This window comes from Melopsittacus undulatus, chromosome 2 (assembly GCF_012275295.1).
Source record: "Melopsittacus undulatus isolate bMelUnd1 chromosome 2, bMelUnd1.mat.Z, whole genome shotgun sequence".
NCBI lineage: Eukaryota > Metazoa > Chordata > Aves > Psittaciformes > Psittaculidae > Melopsittacus > Melopsittacus undulatus.
In genome coordinates, this window is record NC_047528.1 from 28,839,180 (window position 1) to 28,859,743 (window position 20,564).

General features: G+C 45.3%; 1 protein-coding gene and 1 long non-coding RNA gene across 3 annotated transcripts in view; one reads left to right on the forward strand and one right to left on the reverse strand.

Moving 5' to 3' along the window:
• Window positions 1–2,041: 2,041 nt before the first annotated feature.
• LOC115946279 (uncharacterized) lies at window positions 2,042–20,134 on the reverse strand. Of its 2 annotated transcripts, XR_004080374.2 has the most exons (5): window positions 19,930–20,134; window positions 19,605–19,763; window positions 4,569–4,748; window positions 3,726–4,465; window positions 2,042–3,356 (listed from the first exon to the last, which is right to left on the reverse strand). It is a non-coding gene; the product is annotated as an uncharacterized lncRNA (long non-coding RNA). The 2 variants fall into 2 exon arrangements; XR_004080375.2 differs by lacking the exon at window positions 19,605–19,763.
• The window catches only part of SIAH3 (siah E3 ubiquitin protein ligase family member 3), a 47,902-nt gene continuing 30,462 nt past the window's right edge, over window positions 3,125–20,564 (forward strand). Inside the window, exon 1 of the mRNA XM_005147678.3 lies at window positions 3,125–3,429. Coding sequence (XP_005147735.2) covers window positions 3,295–3,429 — 135 coding nt within the window. The 5' untranslated portion in view covers window positions 3,125–3,294. The remainder of the gene's footprint in view (window positions 3,430–20,564) is intronic.

Here is a 20,564-nt window from a genome sequence, read left to right on the forward strand (position 1 = left end):
GGAAATCATCCCATGGATGTCAGTGAGACATACACACAGGGACAAGAAAGAACTTGGGTTTGCTATAACTGTGGTGTCTGGCAAGGCAGAAAGGGAAAGGAAGCAGCATGTAGGAAGGTCACCCCCAAAAGTGCTTAGTCAGAAAGGTAAAGAAATCCAATTGAAACCCAAGCCCTGCAATTTAACGTTGGGTTTGGACTAAGTGATGTATCTCCCAGGCTGCTGCCCTGCCAAATTGTGTGGTGCCTGGGCACTCATGGTTTCCCACAAGCATTTCCCTTTCACCTCAGTGTCTCAGACCAAAAGCAAAGTGGGCAAATTAGAAAGTTAGTGCTGCTTTTATGTACAGCTGATCCTATTATTGTACTAACCTAACAGAGCTGCATCAGAAGCTGAGCTGTTGGAGCATTATAATCCCATGTGTATTATGGTGAGGCCACTAGAGCTGCTAATTTGGCAAAATCTGGATCCTAATGAAGAGTTAGCCTGTGGCCTTTTGCCATGTCACACTTGCATGTTATGGAATTAACTATCTTGGAAATGATGGCTGCAGTCACCAGAAATTTGTAACCAGAAGTTAAATAGGATTCCTTCCATGTAGACTTGTTCCTCCTCTCTCTGGCTGCATCCACAAGTAATGAATGCAGTCATAGGAGCTGCATATGGGTCTCAGGACACGAACAATGTGGGCAATAAAACATTTTCCAGCAGTGTTGCCATGAAAGTGAATGTGCACTTAGCAGGAGTTAACTTCAGATGCACTGAGTTCTTGTTTTCCTCCTTTTCCACACATATTGCTGTCAGGAAGATGCTCCTCATAAGGTCATGTGTATTAGAATGCAAGTTGAGCAGAGCTGCATATGGGGGTTTGGGCACTGCAGAGGTCCCTCACCCACCCTGGAAGGTGATCTTTTCTTTGCAAGAATGGCAACTCTTTCTGTATACCAGCCCAGTGGCCAGGATGTTTATTTAGGTTGAAGATATTACTGTGTGCCTGTGGGATCAGGAATGCCTCTTTTGCCCCCCAGGTAGGCAGCTGTGTCTCAGAGGGGCTGGACAGCAGCATGCCAGAGCTCAAGGCTGGCTGGACAGCAGGGATGGGGGGTGCTGTCCCTGCCCCCCAAGGATGTGATCCTGCCCCCCAGACTTAGGCATTCAATTGAGCCGATCAGTCAAACAGAAATAATCCCAGGAGTTTAGGTGGTGATAACCAATGTAAATAGCAAAGACCTTTTTTTCATTTGAGGCTTTGGGGGTAGAGTACTCGAACTGATAACTTGCAGACTGAAATCTGCTGCTAAGAAGTGTTTGTGCAGCTACCAACTACAAATCAGGAAGACATAAATAATAAATAGCTGGATGCTCACAGTTACTTTAGGAATGGAGAAAAGGACACGTTTAAGCAAATCAATTCACTCACTTGTCCTCAAGTCTGTCTGAAAATACTCTCAAAGTGTTTCTCAGCACTGCAAAAATTATCTCCTCATTTACAAGCAAATGTTAAGAACTGAGAGATACATATTCCTCCTTTCCTTAATGCTGGGGGGAGGGGGAGGGGAATTACGTTGTCAGCTGTTCCAGCATTCACAATTTCCCACTTATTTATCCACTCAGGCCTCCTTTTCTACTTTATGTTTCATTTTTTGTACGCACAGGCTCTCTGCAGTCTGGCAGAGCCAGTATTGCAGTATTGATTTAGTACAAGGCAGTTGTGACAATCCAGTCCCAGGCTGAAGCCTGCGCTGTATGGGGGCTGCTTTACCCAGAGCAGCAGCCTCACACCCAGCACAGGACTCATGTTTAAAAGAAGCAAAAATGAAAAGAAAGGAAAGCTACTTTCATCTGCGCTGCTTTGAAGGGAAAACGGATTACCAAGGCTAAATAAGCCATCTGAGTACTTAGCTCGCAAGCCTAAATAGCACCCTGATAGGAAGTTCTGGCAGAGAGCTAATTAAATTAACCCTCTTTGATTTATTAACAAGCAGAGCAACATATCACACAGGATTGTCCCATGAAATGAATGTGCTTTCTGATTCCCTTGGCTGCTTTGGTGCAGTCACCTCCTGGAAAAGCCAGTTATGGCGATTCAAGTTTAATGAGACTCAATGGCTTGAAAAGGCTCCCTGCCCACCAACAGAGATACACATTGGTAATAATACACAAAAAGCGTGTTATTTTCCTTGCAATTCCCTTATTCTTTTTTAATGCCTAGGACTGTCTAATGGCTAATGTGTAATTTCCTACCCACCAATATGCAGATGAATGACAAGCAAAACCCTTCTGCGTATTTAATTATTGTGTTGATTTAGAAGCTACTTTTCCCTCAGTGCAAGTTTCTCTCGGTGTATGCTCTCATGCATCATGTATTTCATTATATTTAGAAACATGACCCATGCCTTTTTATGCTCTCATGGTTCCAACATACAGTAATTACCATGTTTTGTGTGCAATGGACCTGATCCACCAGCAAGTGTGAATCAGGAAAACATTGCTGACTTTAAATGGTGTTATTTCAACTTACACCAGACCTGAGACCTGACCTCTCTTATTTTTAGTGGTGAGGGAAGGTGTGTGTCCTGGGACACTTCTGAAGTAGCAGAATATAAAATCTAGAAAACTTCAGAGTGGTGATGATCCAAATCAAAGCCAGCAAACACAGAGACATGAATTTATTTATACAATGAGCTCTACTTCTGCTTAACCCCTGCAAAGAACTGTAACTCTCTTTGAATATTTTATTTCTCTCTTTCAGCAAAACACAGTCTACTTAATCTATTTTTGCTACTTTCTAACAATTTCATTGGTGGGCTTCTTCCCTATGCTTTACATTTAGCTTTGGCATCCAAACGGTCTTTTGTTAAATTAAGGCAATTAATAAATGGAGACGTTAAGCAATCAATTTTGTCTGCATATCTCCACAGCCTTACGTATGACTGGCTGTAATCACGAGATAAATGCAACGTGCTGATGTATGGTAATGTTCAATAATACATTCTCCACCAGGCTCAATTCATCAGGGAGTTTCTGGAGGGGAGGCATTTGTTATTGGCTGTCTCCGGACCTCAAGGATAACATTTCTGTCCTTTCCATTGGCCGCCCTGCCGCTGCAAGCCTCTTCCCGTCTTATTTTGATGATGAATATGAAGGCATGCTAAGCTGTGCCGGAGCATAGCTCACACCGCCTGCACTCCCTCCCGGGGCTCAAGGACTCAGGGGCTCCCTCGCTGCTTCCCCTACCCACCGCCAGCAGCAGCAGCAGCAGCACCAACAGCAGCAGCAACGCCAAAAGTTGTGATGCTTTTCTTCACCCAGTGCTTTGGGGCTGTGTTAGATCTTATTCATCTGCGGTTTCAGCACTACAAGGCAAAGAGGGTTTTCTCAGCTGCAGGGCAACTTGTCTGTGTTGTCAACCCAACGCACAGCCTAAAGGTGAGTTACAAATATTTTTTCTCTTCTGACACCTTCCCGTCTTCCCCCCCCCCCCTCCCCCCCCAGCTGCGTCTCTCTGCAGGGAATGAAATGATGCTCTCGCAGCTAGAGGAGAGTGCCATTAACACATTGCAGCCCTGGCAGAGGATGTTTGCATTGTCTTGCTGCATGATTCCCTTCGGAGCGAAGGGGAAGCAACCCTCAGCTCCAAGCAATCTTGGGAAGTCGCTTCTCCCCCTCCCCTCCCCAAAGTTTCCTCATCCCTTTTATCCGTGTGAAAGGAATGTTACAAATACCTGGAAAAAAATAATGGAAAAGTTAGTTGGAGGAATTCACGTTCCTTTTTGGTAGAAGGATGCTGGGGGGTCTTTCGGGCTGACACCCCAGCACAGCAGGATGCTGCCAGGCAGTAGGGAGCAGGGAGAGGAGGGGTGGCAGCAGAGGGGTCTCCAGCTGCTGGTCTTGTTTGCTTTTTGGAGGAAAAAGGCTGTTCCTGCTTCCTGGAGGGAGTCTGAAGGCGTTCCTCTGGCACTGAAACTGTCCTTAAGCTGTTTGCAAGGTGAACCTATTTTAGGCAGGAGAATACATTTGCCTTAATGCAAAACTATTTATAGTCCCCATAAAACATTTCTCTTACTCGCACAGTTCTGGATTTTCACTGAGAAAGTGGCAACAGCTCCATCTGTGCCAGAGCCGTGATGTTTGTACGTAGAGAAGGAGCAGCAGGGGGAGAAAGAAACTGCGCAGTTTTAATTACTTTATCACAGTAGCGAATGACCAACTTTAACAAAGTGGCTTCTGTTTTATGGAAGTCCTTGAGGACCTGACCCGTGATGCTGCTCAGCTAGCCCAACACAAGCTCAGAAATTAATTGAGGACAACTTATCTCTGGGTCTGAACTGTGGGTCCCTGGGAGGTCCATTGATGGGTTAAATCCCTCTTCAGAGTATATCCCAGAGTTGTATTTTCAGCCTCAGGCTGTGCTCAGGCAGGGAGAGGTTGTTTCTAGCAGGGCACCAGCTCCAGGAGGATTTCACTGCAAGGAAAGGATTTCACTGTAAGCACTGTGCTAAGCCTGATGAGTGCTGCTGGCCAGGGCAGGCATTCCCAAGGGACACACTGCTGGGGTGCAGGCTCACCTCTCCCGGCATTGCTCCTCTGCTGACACAAGCTGTTTAAAAACGTGCGTCCCTGTCATTATCTGAAAGGATCTGAACAGATAAAAGAAGCAACTGCTTTCCTAAGTGCATGGAGAGATGCTGTAAGTGAATGCTTCTGTGCTTGACCCCTTTTATGTGACTGTCTCCTGCTTCTTTCATCTATAATTTTAATTAAAAAAAAAAGAAAAAGAGCAGAAAAAAGGTTATTGAGGGTCACAACGCAATTTCAGTGCCTGTGGCACTGTCTGATGAGGTCCCATAAGCACACAGAGGGGTGTCTGCTGACTGCTCCACTGGTATCTAGGACTAGACCTGAATTTATCAGTTCAGATCCTCTTGAGCTGCAGATTTGCTATTGCTGCAGCATTTTACCTTTGAGCATACCAGAAAAAGTTGATGCTTCTGCTTGTTAAACACAGAGGGAATTTCAGTTTGTTAAACCCCCCAGCGACCAAGCTCTTCACTGCTCAGACCCAAAGCCTGATAAAGAGACAAGTAATCTCAGTACTATCTTGACAGCTCCTGGTATTAAGATGCAAAACTCTTGGAAAAAAATGGGAGCCTCTAGGAAAAGGTCCAACATGTCAGTGAAGCTCCAATGAGGATTGTCATGACTGGAGTGGGAATTGCTCCTCTGATAAGATTGCAGTGGGAACCCTGTGGCACGCGTTTTCCCACACAGGTCTGTTGAGACACCAGATAGATGGACAAGCTGACAAGAAACCTCTCTGCTCTGATAAAGAAACACCAACTATAAAGTGAAATATACTTGGAAGGTGCTCCCAGGTTACCCAGCTCACATCCAGCTGGGTGAATATGGTGGGCTTTAGCTCTAATCTGCTCTCAAGGTGTTCAGTGTGGTTCCCACCATCTCTGTAAGGAACCCATCAGCACTCAGTGGCAGGGTGGGTCAGATCCCTTTGTGTCCACCACAGCACTACTGGTGTCCACCCAAGAACACCAGCTACCCCTGAGCAAGACACCTCTCCCCATAAGCTCTTGCCTGATGGTGGAGAGGTGGTCACCTCCAGCCAGCTCAGCACCACACCTTGTCCAAAACCCGGTGTCAGAGACACGCCTGATGAATCTGCTTCTTGGGGTGCCCTTTTCTCCCCCTGGGATGCACAGAGAAGCTGTGGTTGCTCCCTCCAGCAAAATGGAAAGGGACTTCTGAAGCTGGGAGAGGGAGTTTCCCCCCCACCCTCAAAGCCTGTCCTCTATGCCAAATGACACCTGAGAGACCATAAAAATGAAAGGGATGAACATACTGCTCTGAGATAGTTTACATTACTATGACTACTTAGATGCTTCAAGGTCTGTTATTTCTAGCTGGGTCATTTCAACTGTAACATTTTGTTGACAGCCCCCAAATCTATCTGAACAATTGACAAGTGGAGTGAAAACTGTATTAAGGTATGTGGTCGATGAATACATGCCTGCTAGGAAACAAGAGCTAGGAGCAATGTCATTTCTTTCCCTTCCCTTCAAAGTTTAAATGTTTGTGCTTACTTCAGAATTGTAAGCTCTTTGCAAAGGGATTATTTTATCCTGTATCTCCACAGCACCCGGGTGAGGGGGCTCCTGGTTCACTGGTGCAAATGATAAATGACAGGCATCGTATCCTAATGTGATTATGCACACTGACATCCCTCACATAGGCCTGATTCTCAATCAGTGTCAACACACATAACTCCATTAGAATCAAATTGCACGACTTCTGTTTTCACTCCTTCCATCCAGGGGAGTGCTGGGGATGGTGGTGGGATCCAGCCTGCCTGGAGGGCCCATGGCTGGTGATCGTGTACGTGTGTCAGAAATTTGGTATCGTGTAAAGCGCTCAGTGAGCAGCAGAGGGCAGGGGAGCCCTGATACCCTCCAGGGAAAACTTGCACAGGCTTGTGCTGTCACAGACCCATAGCTAGAGCAAGGAGGGCTGCGGAGAAATTATGTCAGCACGCTGTCACCGCAGTCACAGCCCCGACCTCTGACCATGACCAGAGCCCATCACTTCTTCCTTTAGGAGAGGTCCGGGGGTTAGCAGAGAAGCACACACTTAGAATGAAACCTGTGCCTTTCTTCCCACTAAAAGGCTCATTAACTGGAAAGGCTGATGAGTATCTTAAAGGACAGTGTATCTTAAAGGACAAGATGACAAGAGTGTCAGTACAGACACCTCTATTGATCTGCTGCTATTTTCCCTGTGCACAACAGGCTAACACAAGCAGCTTTAAACAAGGAAAGACAGCTTTGCAACTGTTCCCCTCTGTTTCGCCTGTTTGGCAGGGGTGTTAATGGGGTGGGAGGATTGTTTCAGAGCCGCTTTGTCCTTCTGTTTGCTTTCTGCTCTTTGTCCAACCACGATATTCCCCAGGCAGGCATAGCAGCAGCACCTTATGAAGCACTGCTATGCTGGGATAAAAATTCACTTGCCAAGCAGAGAAAACCACGTATTTACTGCACTTCTATAGGTCACCTTCTTTCTCAGTCATATACATGCATTACCTTATAAACTGCCTGCCTTCAAATATATGGTCACCATGACATCTCCCCTTGGAGATGCAACAGAGCTCCCTAGCCAAGTGGCTGCTCCTTCTCAAGGCCATGTTAATTAGAGGTGCACTCCTGCTGCTGGCTGCAGGGCCCAGTGTGCAGGGAAAGTTTATAGATGCTCTGTGTGCATGGAAGAAATGAGTGTTTGCTTGTTGTGTGGAGATGAGGCTCAGTGAGCTCCTGTGCATTTTCACCCTGTTAATAGCAATTGTCCCCAGCACTGCTAACTGCAGCCTAGGGAGAAGCAAAGGTGGGTGGTGTGTCCTTGCTCCTTAGCTGGCATTGGCCCCTGTCCCAAAAACCAGCCATAACACATAGCAGGGGACTGCTGTGCAGTAACAGCCCAGCTGGTACTGATGCCTTGCGGGGTGCTGTGTACAGCTGGGTAAAAGAGATTTTCTCCATTCAAGGAGTTACCAGCTTTTTACACACGACTTTAACTCTTTGGAGAGTGTGAAAAATATTCTTGTAAAGAGTCAAAAACTGTGGTTAAGTTTGCTTGTAAAACCCACCTATCTCTGTCTCTGTAGGACTTCAATGAACTCACTAAATTACCAAAAAAAAGCATATTTAAAGGAGGGTATAAGTAGTTCAATCTTAAATTCAAAAAGGGTCGTAGCATGGTTTATGGGGCCAAGCTCTCTTCTAGCTGTTTTTTAAAGCAACAAGCAAATCTGCTCTGAGTTAGGGAAGGGATTTGAATCCTGTTATAACAGTTCGGCTCTGCACACAGTGGCCAGACAAATAGCATTGTAATCCACTTTATCTCCAGCAGGATTAAAGTGCTACAGTGCATTATAAGCCCATGAGCTTTATTTATTTATGTGGTGGAAAGGAGGAGAGGGACTCTGAAACCTGCTGCTAACAACCTGCAGGCATCTTCTGACACCTGGACACCTCATCCTGGACATGATCTCATGACCGTCTCTTGACCATCTCAACCCTAATCTCATATCTCCCATGCGGGGCTGTGATTTGGGGAACCCAAGTGGTGTTTGGCCCCAGCGTCCAGCAGGATTGTGACAGCCACGATGAGAGAGGCTGCAAAATCCCCTGCTGCCTGCAAATGCAGGCTCCTGGCAGGGCTCTGGGTCCCATCCCAGCCGTAGACTAGGGCTGTGTGGGCACCTGGCATCCCAGATATTCAAAACCTTGTGTAAGGATGTGGACAGTCCCAACCAGAGCTGCTTCGCCATCCCTCCCTCAGCCTTGCCTCTGTTTGAAGGGGTGTCAGTGGGCAAAACTGGGAGCCAAGATGATCATGACTACCCTGGGAGCCTCTGTGCATATGTTCACAGCCACCTGCAGAGCTGCATGCTCCAGCACCTCTCCCTGCAGGCTCTCCATCCACCAATGCCACTGCTTGGTCACAGGAGCTCCCATCTCCTGTAACCATTAACCCTGAGCCCACAGACCCAGTACCTGTACAACCCACAGTGCAGGGTGGCATGGGCTTTACTCCAAGCATGCTGCAAAGCAGAGCAACTTCGAGCTCCAGCATGGACTCCCAGAGTAACAGTTATGGTGTCTTCTTGATGGAGGGACAGGGAGGGAAATGTTGGCATGTCAGAATATTTTGTGTTAATATGCTCCAGGTTCCTTCTCCCCACCTCCTACCCCTAATTAATTACTGCTGTTAACTGGCCTTGCCTGTTGTGCTACAGCTCTGGATATGGGACAGAGTGGGTAAGCATCTAGTCTTTTCCTCCTCATGCTTGATTTTGGGGTGAATTTCAATAACAAACCTGACCTAGTTGCAGGACATTTCAAGTCAGAGGCTATCAATGGAAGATAGTGCTGTTATTTTAGTATTAGAGAAATGTCTCTCCCCTCGACAGGGTGTTTGACAGCAGGGTAAGGAGCATCCATCAGACACCACCACATATTGCTTTGTAATCCACCCACTCTGCTACGACCCAGCTCATGAAGAATTTCTCGGTGCAACCCTTTGGGTTAGACATAACAGCCCAGATATATCCCTCAAGAGAAATACAGCCCCAAAGAAATTGTGGTGGCTAACACAAGGGCTGCAGAGGAAAGAGGGATGTTTTAATATAAGCCTTGATTACATGGAATGAGTGGAGATGTGTCAGTCTGCTTCCCAGCAGATGTAAGTCATCTGAGGACATTCACACTACTGGCATTAATCAACACACATTGTTGGTTGCCTCAGTAGAATATGAATATGGTCCTGGAAGCCCCAGATGTTAAAAAGTCCCAGGCCACGTTCCCAAGCATCATGAATTTTGTCTCAAAATCGTAACTGACATAGTATGGATTTTTGTTTAACCATTAAGAGTCTCTCCTGGTGTCGAAGACCTCCCAGCACACTTAGCTGGAGGGCACACAGAAACTTCCACTTTTTTTCTCAGAGACAATCTGAGGTTCTTAATCCTAAAAATCAAGCTTAAAACACAGCGCATCCCAAGAGCTCCTGTAAAGCAAGGAAAGGGAGCTGCTGTGGTTGTGCCCTGTCTCTCCTCGGTTTTGGCACTTCCTACACCATAGAAAGACCATAATCTTCATCCTGCCTTTCTCAGCGTTGGAACTTTATGTCCCTCCTGGCACCCCTAAAGCCTTTCCATCACAACAGGCAATGAGTGTCCCTCAGCCAGGTGCAAAAGTGGGGAAAAGTGTGAATCCTGCAGAAGTTTCCCAGGGTGGCAGGGGGGGAGGACAGTCTTTACCCAGCTTTCCTAAGGGCTGAGTGACCATAGGAGCAATGACTGTGATGGACTGCTTTAAACACCTCCCAAAGGCATTGCCACAGGCACACACAGCTGGGCAGGACACAGCATGGTGCAGAGGCATGATCCTCCTTGGAGGCACTGGATGTGGGTGCCAGGAGACACTGGAGGCATCAAAAAGGAGAGAATTCCTTTGGAGAGCTGAACAAAATTCAGGTAACATGCTAGGCCTGGTTTTGGTGTGATTTTTACAACAGAGCTGAGCCACCATCAAGTTCAGCTGATCTGGGTCCAGTTTCTGATGGAGCTGGAGAGAGCATGGGCCTGAAGTCTCTGCTTAGGTCTGGCTGAACATAGAGGCAATTTACCAGCCCACCTCTATATGCATGTGCTGTATTTGGAGATGAAAAGAACAGATGCTGAGACATTAAACACCTTATCAGATTGTGTTATTTTTATTTCTTCCTTTCTTTCCATAGCTTGTCTCTTTGTTAAGTACTTTTCTTTCTGTGCTATTGTCCTCATCCTGCCCATTCTCTGCTATATCAAAGACTTAAAGCAAAAGATTGTCTGCATTTATTGCTCAAAAAGCTAATTTTGGGCTTTTTTAAATCCTGCTGAAAGGAAAGCATCACTAACTTCACTGCAACTTTGGATCTCTCATTTTCCTCTAAGCTCTTTCAGAAGAAATCACAATCATTCAATCCTCAGCTTGTTTGGTGCCACCAACTTCCCAGTGATGGATTAAGTCCTGCTTTAAAATGATTGCCAGCAAGATGAGGAGAGCTACAAAACCCAACTAAATGTTGCTGTGGATGCAGCTCGCAAGGAAGCAAAGTGCCTCACATGCCTGCAAAAGCTAATTTTCATTGTGCTCTGGATGAGGCTCAGGCAGGCAGATCCAGTGGTAGGTGCCACGACTGCCCGTTGTCCACCCAGCACAGTAAGCCACGATCATGGTCCCTTTACCAGTGCTGGCAAAAGAGAGTATCTTCCTTCTGCTTTGGTGTGGTGAAGAAAATTCACTTTCAGCAGGGATTTAAGCTGGTGGTCTGGTGTGTGCGCTGCCGAAGTAGGCACACATCCCTTCTGCCTCCATGCCACAGGAACAAGCAGCTAGACAGAGCAGTGGCCTCAGCTAATTCTCACATCCTCTCACAAAGCTCTTACCCCTAAGGGTTACTGACGGCTGTGCTCAAAGGCAAAATTCCAGTTGTGCATGGAGGTGTTCTGAAAATTGCTCTGAGTGAATAGCTACCTGCAATTCTCCCACTTGGCTCTCCCTCAGTGCTCTCCTTTGAAGAGGGAAGAGTGTCCTAGCACTGCTGACACTGGGTAAACTGCCTGGCACATACATAGTGTACAATCTGAACCACTTTTATTTAATTAGAGGCATTTCTGAGCGTCTTATGTAACATTAATGGGTTTATCTTTAGCTATCCCCTTCAGTCTAAGCAGCACCATGGAAGAGCCACTGAGGGAGAACAGCAGAGGCCTTAAGTAGTTGGCATGCTTTCCTTGGTGTGCATTTTTTAACAAGTAGAAATGTTTGAAACAACTTTTGGAAGGGATTAACCAGTTATTTACAGACCAGATGCAGTGCTTCCAGTCCCAGTCTTTTCTTCCAGAGCAATTCTGTTCTGAGCTGATCCAAATTGAAACCTCCATGCCATGGGCAGGGACACCTCATATTAGACTCTGTCATCCAAGATTCCGTCCAACCTGGCCTTGAACACCGCCAGGGATGGAACATTCACTACTTCCCTGGGCAACCCATACCAGTGCCTCACCACCCTCACAGTAAAGAACTTCTTCCTTACATCTAACCTGAACTTCCTTCCAGGTTGTCGTCCTCAGTAAAAAACAGGTCATCTGCATAGCTTTAGTGATGTTACTGGTATTTTAAACATGCAAATATTAAGCTCCTGTTTGGCTGTCAAATTGTCCATCAGCCCTGGGGAAATGTGTGGCAGAAGAGAGACATAGGTGAATATCATAAGCAAAAGATAGCACATTCTTTCACATCAAGTGCCAGCTGAAATAGAAACAGAGAAATGGATCATAAATGAAACAGAAAAAGATTAAATCAGTAACATCCCCTTGTGCACCAAACAAACACTATAGATGAGCAGGGAGGCAGATGCTGCAGAGCAGAAAACCACATCAGCAGAGGATGAAAATGTTCACCCACTCTTTGGAACTGACATGTGGAAAATAAGCAAAGTAATAGGTGTGAAAATGGAGTAAATGATCACCACACAAGGATTACATAGAGCAGCTAGGGATGGTTATGGTCACCTTCAGGCTTTGTGGAAATGAGAGACTGAAATGGAAATAGCAGGATGGTGGCAAGTGGGCTGAGCATGGTAGTGACCTGAACTCAGCAAAGCCACTCAGGGGCTCAGTTTCAAGCATGTGCACAAATTCAAAAATATGTATGTTTTTCAGAATCAGACCCTTATTCAGACATACTTATCCCAAAAAACTTGATCCAGCAAAAGACTGTATGAAAAACCTGCTAGAGTGCAGCAAACTTTTCCATCTCATCTGAAGAGCACAGGGTGGATTGAAGACATCTTCCTCTTCAGCAGGGAAGTGATCCTATATGTCTCACTGCTGCATTGTGCCATCTGTCCAGACGAGGATACTTGTTTGCAAATGGGGATGTGTAATCTCAGCTGGTTGGACCCCCATAGTGTGAAAAGGCATGCTACAGAGCAGTGGGGCCACTGCTTTGCTTATGGGGCAGTCCTGTGGGCTCACTTCTTGTACTACCTGAGAGCTGAGGACATCTCTGTGGTGCAAAGTCTTTTGGAGGCTAGCATCAATGAGATGAATTATCCTCAAAGGAAGTCTGTCTTGCTTGCCACTGACAATCTAGGAAGCCAGAAGACTAGCTTGGAATGGATAGGTCATTTTTGTCTAGCTGAAGTGAGATGAAATGCACCCCATTGATGCTCTACAGTTATTTATGCAAAGAAAATACAATCAGGATAATTGTCTCCTTGAGATAAATACAGAAGTTTGGGCACAGTAACACTAAGTATTATACTCACTACTCTTTTACACAGGTTTAGGTAAGGTAGTCTGACAACCTTCTTTCCACTTCCCAAAAGCAAGCTTTGAGGGAGATTTCAGATGCAGCATAAAAAGGTTTGGCAACATGACTGCAGGGTGAGAGCTTTCAGTTATTTCTACTAGAAGACACTTCTCATAAAAAAAAAAGTAGGGCATAACTTTTTGGACTGACAACAGAGAATTTCATGCAAAGTGTGTAAATAAACCATTGACGCTGTCACCAAGGAGAACAAGGACCAGACGTAAGCTGAAACAAGGGATATTTTGACTACATATGAGGCACTAGCACAGGCTGCCCAGAGAGGTTCTGCCATCTGCATCCTTGGAGATTTTAAAAACCCTGAACGACCTGACCTATTTTTGCAGCTGACTGTCCTTTAAGCAGGGGTTGGTGATGCCCAGAGGTTTTCCCCACCTGAATTGTTCTGACCCTGCAATCCTGTATAAAAACAGATCTTGGTGTGCAAGGAGGAGTGCAGCAGCATTAGGGTTTCAAGACTAACCATCAAATGGTTGCATTAGCAACCAAGCCAAAGTCATATAGAATCACAGAATGGTTTGGGTTGGAAAGGACCTTGAAGATCATCTAGCTCCAACCCCTCTGCCATGCTAGGGAACAAATATTTGAAAGACATACCTGAAAAGAATGAGGAAGACAAACAGATGGACATGTGTGACACACTCAGAAATCCAAGGATCAATATGGGATACCAACATCAGTGAAAAATTATGGAGCTATGCCAGCTACAGAAGTAGCTGGTAATTTAAACTCATCAGAAATACAAATCCTGATGGTAGTCCAAAGCCCAGGGATATTACCAGCTAATGAAATCAGTCTGGATTGGAAAGGAGGCCACTGTGTTAGATGAGGGATGGCAAAGAGAGCAAGACATATTTCAAAATATGCTTTGGAATAAGCATCCATACTGGTAATTACAATCAATACAAAATAAACTCTGAAGAGGAGAGGACAGATTGCTCAACATCTACGCACTGTGGCGTAAGAGTAAACATGTTCCCAAAGAGCATTGAGTGAAGCAAATAACATGGAGCAGGTCACACGGAGCAAATAATCCACTCGAAAAAAATGTGTATTTCATTCTCTTCATAGGATGGCTGCCAGCAGAAAAAACTTTCCCTGGGCTTATTCAATTAACTGCTTCGTGATTACTTTCCCCCTACAGCAGGATCCCTAGTGCTTCAGACCCACTTTTTGGCATGCGAGCCATGTTAATTAGCTATGCAAAGAGGTAGAAAGCAGAGATTCTACTTTAGTAACATTGTTCCCTGCCTGGATTCTGGTTCTGCTTCCAGGCTCAATGGAGTCTGTTTCTGTTTATCTCTGATCAGTGAAATCCAGAGGTTTCAGACTTTGGTGACTTAGGGTGAGATAGCATCACTAGAGATAAGGAAATGCCATTTTGTCCAGCCATTTTAGGCAGGGTCATGGTTTGCAGTATGGAAGTTTGTAGGTGACCTGTATTTTGTTGGGGCAGCTTAAAATATTGCCATCCCACATGACATTGTTGGTCCCTTAAAATCTGTCATTGCCTTGGTGCAGGGCCAGCAAAGGGGGAGATAAAGGTTGGTCCTCGTGCCACTCCTAACCCATTTCATAGGCTTTTGTGGGTTTATTAAAAGAGTTTGCAGCAGTATGTCAGACTGAGGAGGCAGCTGAAATGCAGGCACTCTTTGCTGTGGCTGTAGGTACATGAGGCCTGGCAGGGGCCATGCAGACACTGAGATCAGGAATGCCCTAGGCCACCATAGCAAGCTTCGCTAGAGGGTATCTGACAGGAGACTGATGCATCTGTCCTTGAAAAACGTTTTGCTGGTGATTAAGGTTTGTTGGCTGGGAGAGATGGTTATGTTTCTTTTTCTCTCCTCTCATTCCTACAGTGTAGTTGTGTTGCTGTCAGGAGCTTGTGTGGCTTGTTTAGTTTTCTCTTTGCCATCACTGTGACAAATGGTTTTAGGGAACTTTTTTATCCCTGTTAACTAAAGCAGTATCCTATATAAACACTTACCTCAAGGCATGTACCCAGGTTTAGACCTCTCATTATCTGTGCTTTTGGGAGTGGCTAAAAAGACGTTTTCCACAGTCACAAGCCAACCTGGGCAGAATGCAAAGTTAAGGCAGCAGCAATGCAGCAAGAGCACGTTCCTTACAAATAGGGGTGTGTTTACCTACAGACAATTCATGACTATTCCCAGGTCAAGATCTAAAGTGTGGCAAGAAAACAAGACACAAATATTGGCAGTTATTCAGTGTCATTTCATCTTGTTTCTCCCTTATAGTCAAACTGGAATATTTCTTGCAATTATAGTTCCAGCCCTGTAATCTCCAGGGTCTAAATCATATGGGAAATAATACAGGTTTAAAAATAAAACAAAACTTTCACTGTGTTTCTTCTGCCACAGAAAATATTTCAAAAAAGAGACTCGAAAACATTAAGGTCATGCAATGTTGCACAAACATAACCACTGGTTTGTAAAGAGCTGATTATAAAGACTGAATTTTCTTTCAGGCTATTGGCAAAAGAAAAAGACACTATCAGAAAACAGATCTGAAACCAGCTTAATCTCCAGGAGCTTCACAGAGCAACACATAATTTAGTGCTGCAGCTAAACACAAGCTCACTGGTGAGGTGTTTCTTAATAATTCTCTTAATAATACACTAGTGATTAGAAAACTGCATCCCAGTTCGCAGATAAATCCAGGCTGCATCTGGGTGTTTTGTCTATTTGCTGCTTTAACTAAAGCAACTTTAATTTGCCAGAGGCCAATCAACAGCACATAGCATGAGAACTCAGTCTGATGAAGCAGATGCTGGGGAAGGGAAGACCTTTTCTTTACTCACTCATAAGGAAAATTTATTGATGCCAAAAGCAGACTTTCAGTGGTTTTTTGTAATAGTAACTTTTGCTTCTTGACTTTTACAACATAGAAGAAATTTTCAGATCATGTAGCTTCTGAGTTGCTTTTCATGGAAAAGGACCTTGATGCTCTCTACAGGCAAATCACACAGTGGGCTGCAACCATCTCCAGTCCTGGCTGACCCACAGTAGAACTCAGACGCTCCAGTAAGACCTTTGCCACTCGGTGTTTGCAAATAGTTGAGGTTGAAAAATGAACAGGAACATAACCCACTCTCTGCAGTCAAGAAGTCCTACAGCCTAAGCCCAGTTTTGGGTATAATTTGTTTCCCTGGTGGCGAACAAGCCTACCTCTTGCTGGGTATCACTAGACTTACCCAAGAGCCATCTAGTAAACATCTATTCTTAAGGTGGGCAAAATCAGGCTGAGCTCCCTGAGAGAACTCACTGATGGCTGACCCAGTGCTCTGAGCCCAGCTACAGCTAACACTGACAGTTTGCTGTGGTTGCCTGTGTACCCAAACCTGCTTTTACAAACAGAGCCTTTGAGATCACCAACAGCATCATAAAGCTGCCCATCTCCTGCCCCTCTTGCTCCAGAAACTGAGGTGTGAGAAAGGACAGAGCAGAGATGCAGCAGAGGTTGGATACAAGCCAGGCTGAACCTAGCAGACAAATAGCTGTGTTAGGTGGATGCTGTGCCTGAGCTAATAAACCCTGCAGGAGACAGGATCTGTTCACTGCAGCACCCTGCCAAGGCATTGTGGTTTATATGCCTTCAAACCTGATGGGCACATCCACATGTTGCAATGGTCCATTGTGCAGCCAGAGCTGCAGGATGGATCAGCTAGCTGGGATGCTCTGCAAGCATCTACACCTTTAGTTTCTCCCTCTGTAAATGAGGTGGGGGACAATGTTCTTTGACATCAACCAGGTGGTTTGGAATGGAGGCCAAAATAGTCAAATCTCCTGTAGTAGGTTAAGCTGCTGTATGTGTGTGAGGGACCAATCCACAAAACTGGTCCTGTTGCCACAAAATACTGTGAATCTGATGATCCTTTTGGTGTTGATAAGGCTGGTGGGATATGTTATTCCAACCTCACAGTCAGGCTGTAAATATGTAAGACTAAAAATGAGGATGCTGAAGCTTAATTGTAGCCACCTAAGTTTATAATATTTTTACCTTAATCCCTTAATGATGATTATACTGTGAGGAGAAAATATAAAGCATTTTAGCAGCACTAAGTAATACTTAGAAGGCTCATTAATCCACAGTTAATATGCAGCCACTACTGAGAGGGAATGAAGCAATCATGCCACCTCAGCACTACGCAGCACGCACCCCTGCTTGCCTTTAGGAGGGAAGTGGAGGATGTCTGCTCTACCTGGGATTGCTGCAGGAGGTGGAGCATGAGGCATGTGCGGCCTCCTAACCTCCCTTGTCATTGGGCGCTGGAGTTTGGGACAGATCTGTGCCAACACCTTGACTTTTCCCATAACAAAGACCACAAAGTTGGCACTTTTTACTTTCCAACCAGAGTGAAATTCAGTCACCTAGGTCAAAGATGCTGCTTTGGAAAAGTGGGTGTCAGTGCAGCAGCCTATGTGCTTTTCCCTCACAAAGTCAAAACCCCTGGGAGGTCAATCATGAATCTTCTAGGCTTCACCACATATAAATGTGTAGGAGTATTCATCAGCCTTATCTTCACTGATAAAAAAAATGCTCTTCCTCACTTTGGGTTTTCTTAGTTTCCCTGCATGCAACAGCGATTAGACTGTGCCTCATCCAGTCCATGATGAGTTCCCAGTGGTGAAGCAGAGGCAGAAATCACAGTGTCTGCAGTACAGCCATACAGTCTCTGGGCTTTAATTCCAAGGGGGCATAAATGCTCATAGAAAATGTCCTAATGGCACATGGAAAATAAAAACTTGTCATCTCAGTGATCTTCAGGAGGTTCTTAACTGGCAGAAAATTCAAGGAACACTGCTTAGGACAGGTTAAAATGAGAATGGTGTGTCAGGCACTTACAAATGTGCAAGTACTGTGTGGTCAAAGACAAGATCTTCCTTTGTCCTGCCAGGGAACTTAATATTCCAGGTGCTTGCCACCACAGGAAGTGCGTAATGATGATTCCAAATGATTCCTCTGGGTGTGTACTACCTTCACTTCCAATGTGTGAGGTAAGGCTAAGGCCATCCATGCTCACCAGTCTTTGTGACCTGCTCACCTGCATCTGGATTCAATACAGCATCATGGCCAAATGTCCAAAAGGTGCAAATCCCATCAACCTGGGGTGGCTGCTCTTAGCTGCAAACAAAGAGAGGAGCAAGAGCAGGAAGTATGCCTTTCGGTGGGCTTGCTTCTAGCACCCAGTTCCAAAGCTGAAGAAAGAAAGAAATATATGTGCTCAAAGGGGTAAATCCTCTGGATTAGTGTGGCAGGGGTGCAGAGCCCAAGCCTGCATCTGTGCTTTGTGGATTATGCACGGGTGCTATCCCAGTAGGAAGCTGTAGTGTATGCTCAGCACTGGCAGCCACCCTAAAATTCATGGCCAGGAAACAAGGAGTGTGAACAGGTCATCTTCAAAATATAACAGCTTACTGCAAATCAGCCCCCTCCTACATGCTCCTTGCTGCCCTCTTTGCTAATGTGCGCACATCCGCTGCACCTCCTCTAATCCAGAAGTTATAAATGCCATACCACGATGCAATGCTCACGATTATTCATATTTTTTATCTAAGCGTAATCCATTGATGTCATTTAATTACCATAAAGCAGCTGCCTTATAGCATCCAAAATAACATCTATTTGCCTTAATTTTGCAGTATGGTAATTAACTACCAACTACTTATTTGAAACATATTTACAGAGGGAAATGTCAGAGATACATCACTTTCTCGTGCCCAGTAAATGCACCCGCAATAACCAATTTTGTATTTAATTAGCTTGCTTATGAGCTCACCTCTAAGAAAAATTATTCCAGAGGACGTGTTAGCTGTGATGCTTAAGCAGATTCTCAGATAGGGAATGCACCAGCTGCAGGTCAGTAACAATTTTTGCTCTGTTATGTTGGTGTGTTATGGTGTTCATACAGGCTTAACAAACTTATGGCCTTCACATAATTTTTAAGTTAAACTATTAACCACACAGAAAATCAATACGCAATAGAACAACGTTCATTAAGCACACCATAAATCAACCCTTCTGTAGACACACAGCAGGTACCAAAGACTTTCATAAAACTCCTGGCCTGTCATGATCAAGGGAAAGGAGACTGTTACCAGGAACAACACATTTCTGTGCATCAGATCTGGGTTAAGATACATGCACACTAAGAAATATTAATTGGGAAGGGAATTTGTGTCTCTCAGGGCCTAGTAACAGAGTGGTACTTCAATGTGTAGCTCTCTGGACAAGATGTGTACTCACAGCATGTTCATCCATCACTGAGGACAAGCACCTGGAGGGAGCCTGCGAAATTGGCAGCAGGGGCAGGCAAAAAGAGGAATCCCATTTTGAAACCTCCCTGACATAACACAGGGTGAAGACTCAGTGGGGGTACAGTGACATTTTCTTGCCTCCTAAACATAAATTCACATCATTTAAAGCTAGAAGAGGCTCTTATGGTAATCTAGCCAGGCCAGCTGCACAAGATCCTTTCTCAGCAGCTTAAGGCCCGAACTTCAGCTCCCTGATGTCTTTTAGAAAGACCTCTACTTTGGACACAATGACTTTAATTGACAAAGATCACATGTCCATGGGCAAAATATGATCTTAGGAATGCTACTGTCAGCTGGGAAAAAAAAAGTTACATTTTATTACCTTGGAAAGCTTAGGGAAAGCTGGAAAGACATTGTTCAGTGTTCTCTTTTTCCTGAATGTTAATAGCAGCAACTCGAGATAGCACAAAAAAGCCTGGAAATTCAGGATCCCCTCCCTTCTGCTGGGGAAAAATTTGATGTCCCCACAGAACCACTGCGTCTGTTGTAAAAAACACAGTAATATTGAGGGGGTTTAGAGGGGAGACAGTGAAATAACCCCAGAAAAATCAATTACAGCTGGTTGACAACAGAGGTTTGTATTGATTTGCAAGATTCCCCCTCCTTGGGATAGCTTTGCTATAGCCTTACAATCCCAAGGTACTCACCTGTTCCCTCCAAGGTGTCTTTTCCCTGTGCTCCTCTCTCTACCAGCTTTTGCAGGTGCAGTTACAGCTCATCTCAGCTGCTGGATCAGCAGCTTTTGCCCTCTGAGGCTTTGTGAAAGTCACCCCAGCTTGCAAACCCTCTGACTGGTGCTTCAGCACTCTGTAAAAGAGAGCCATGTCAGTGCACACCACTTACCCTCACAAAGTCCAGGCTCTCCCGGATGCTTTCCCACAGTAGCTGCAGCTTCCTCCTCCTGCCCCAGTTTCCCAAATTGCCCCTTTATATTTTTCTCCCAGTCACACCCTGACCCATCCAGCTGGTTTCTCAATCCAGGAGCAGGCAGAGAGAACCTTCCTTGCCCTGTGGGCTCCTGAAGAATCCCTGGTTATCCCACGTCAGGGAGATCAGCCATGGGCTTTCTGCTCCCCTAGCCTGTGGGGTACCAGCCTGGCAGTGTTACAGTGCCTTAATGCCTCACTTCTGTTCCAGTTAAATATCGAAACTCCTGTTTTAAGGAACTGGATTTTCTTGTACTTTCTTTTCGTGCAGGAGAGAGTCCATGGCTCATTGATCTGGAGAATATCGTGCTTGCCTTTGGCAAATAGCCAGGCTTTCATAAAATGCTCCTCAAGTG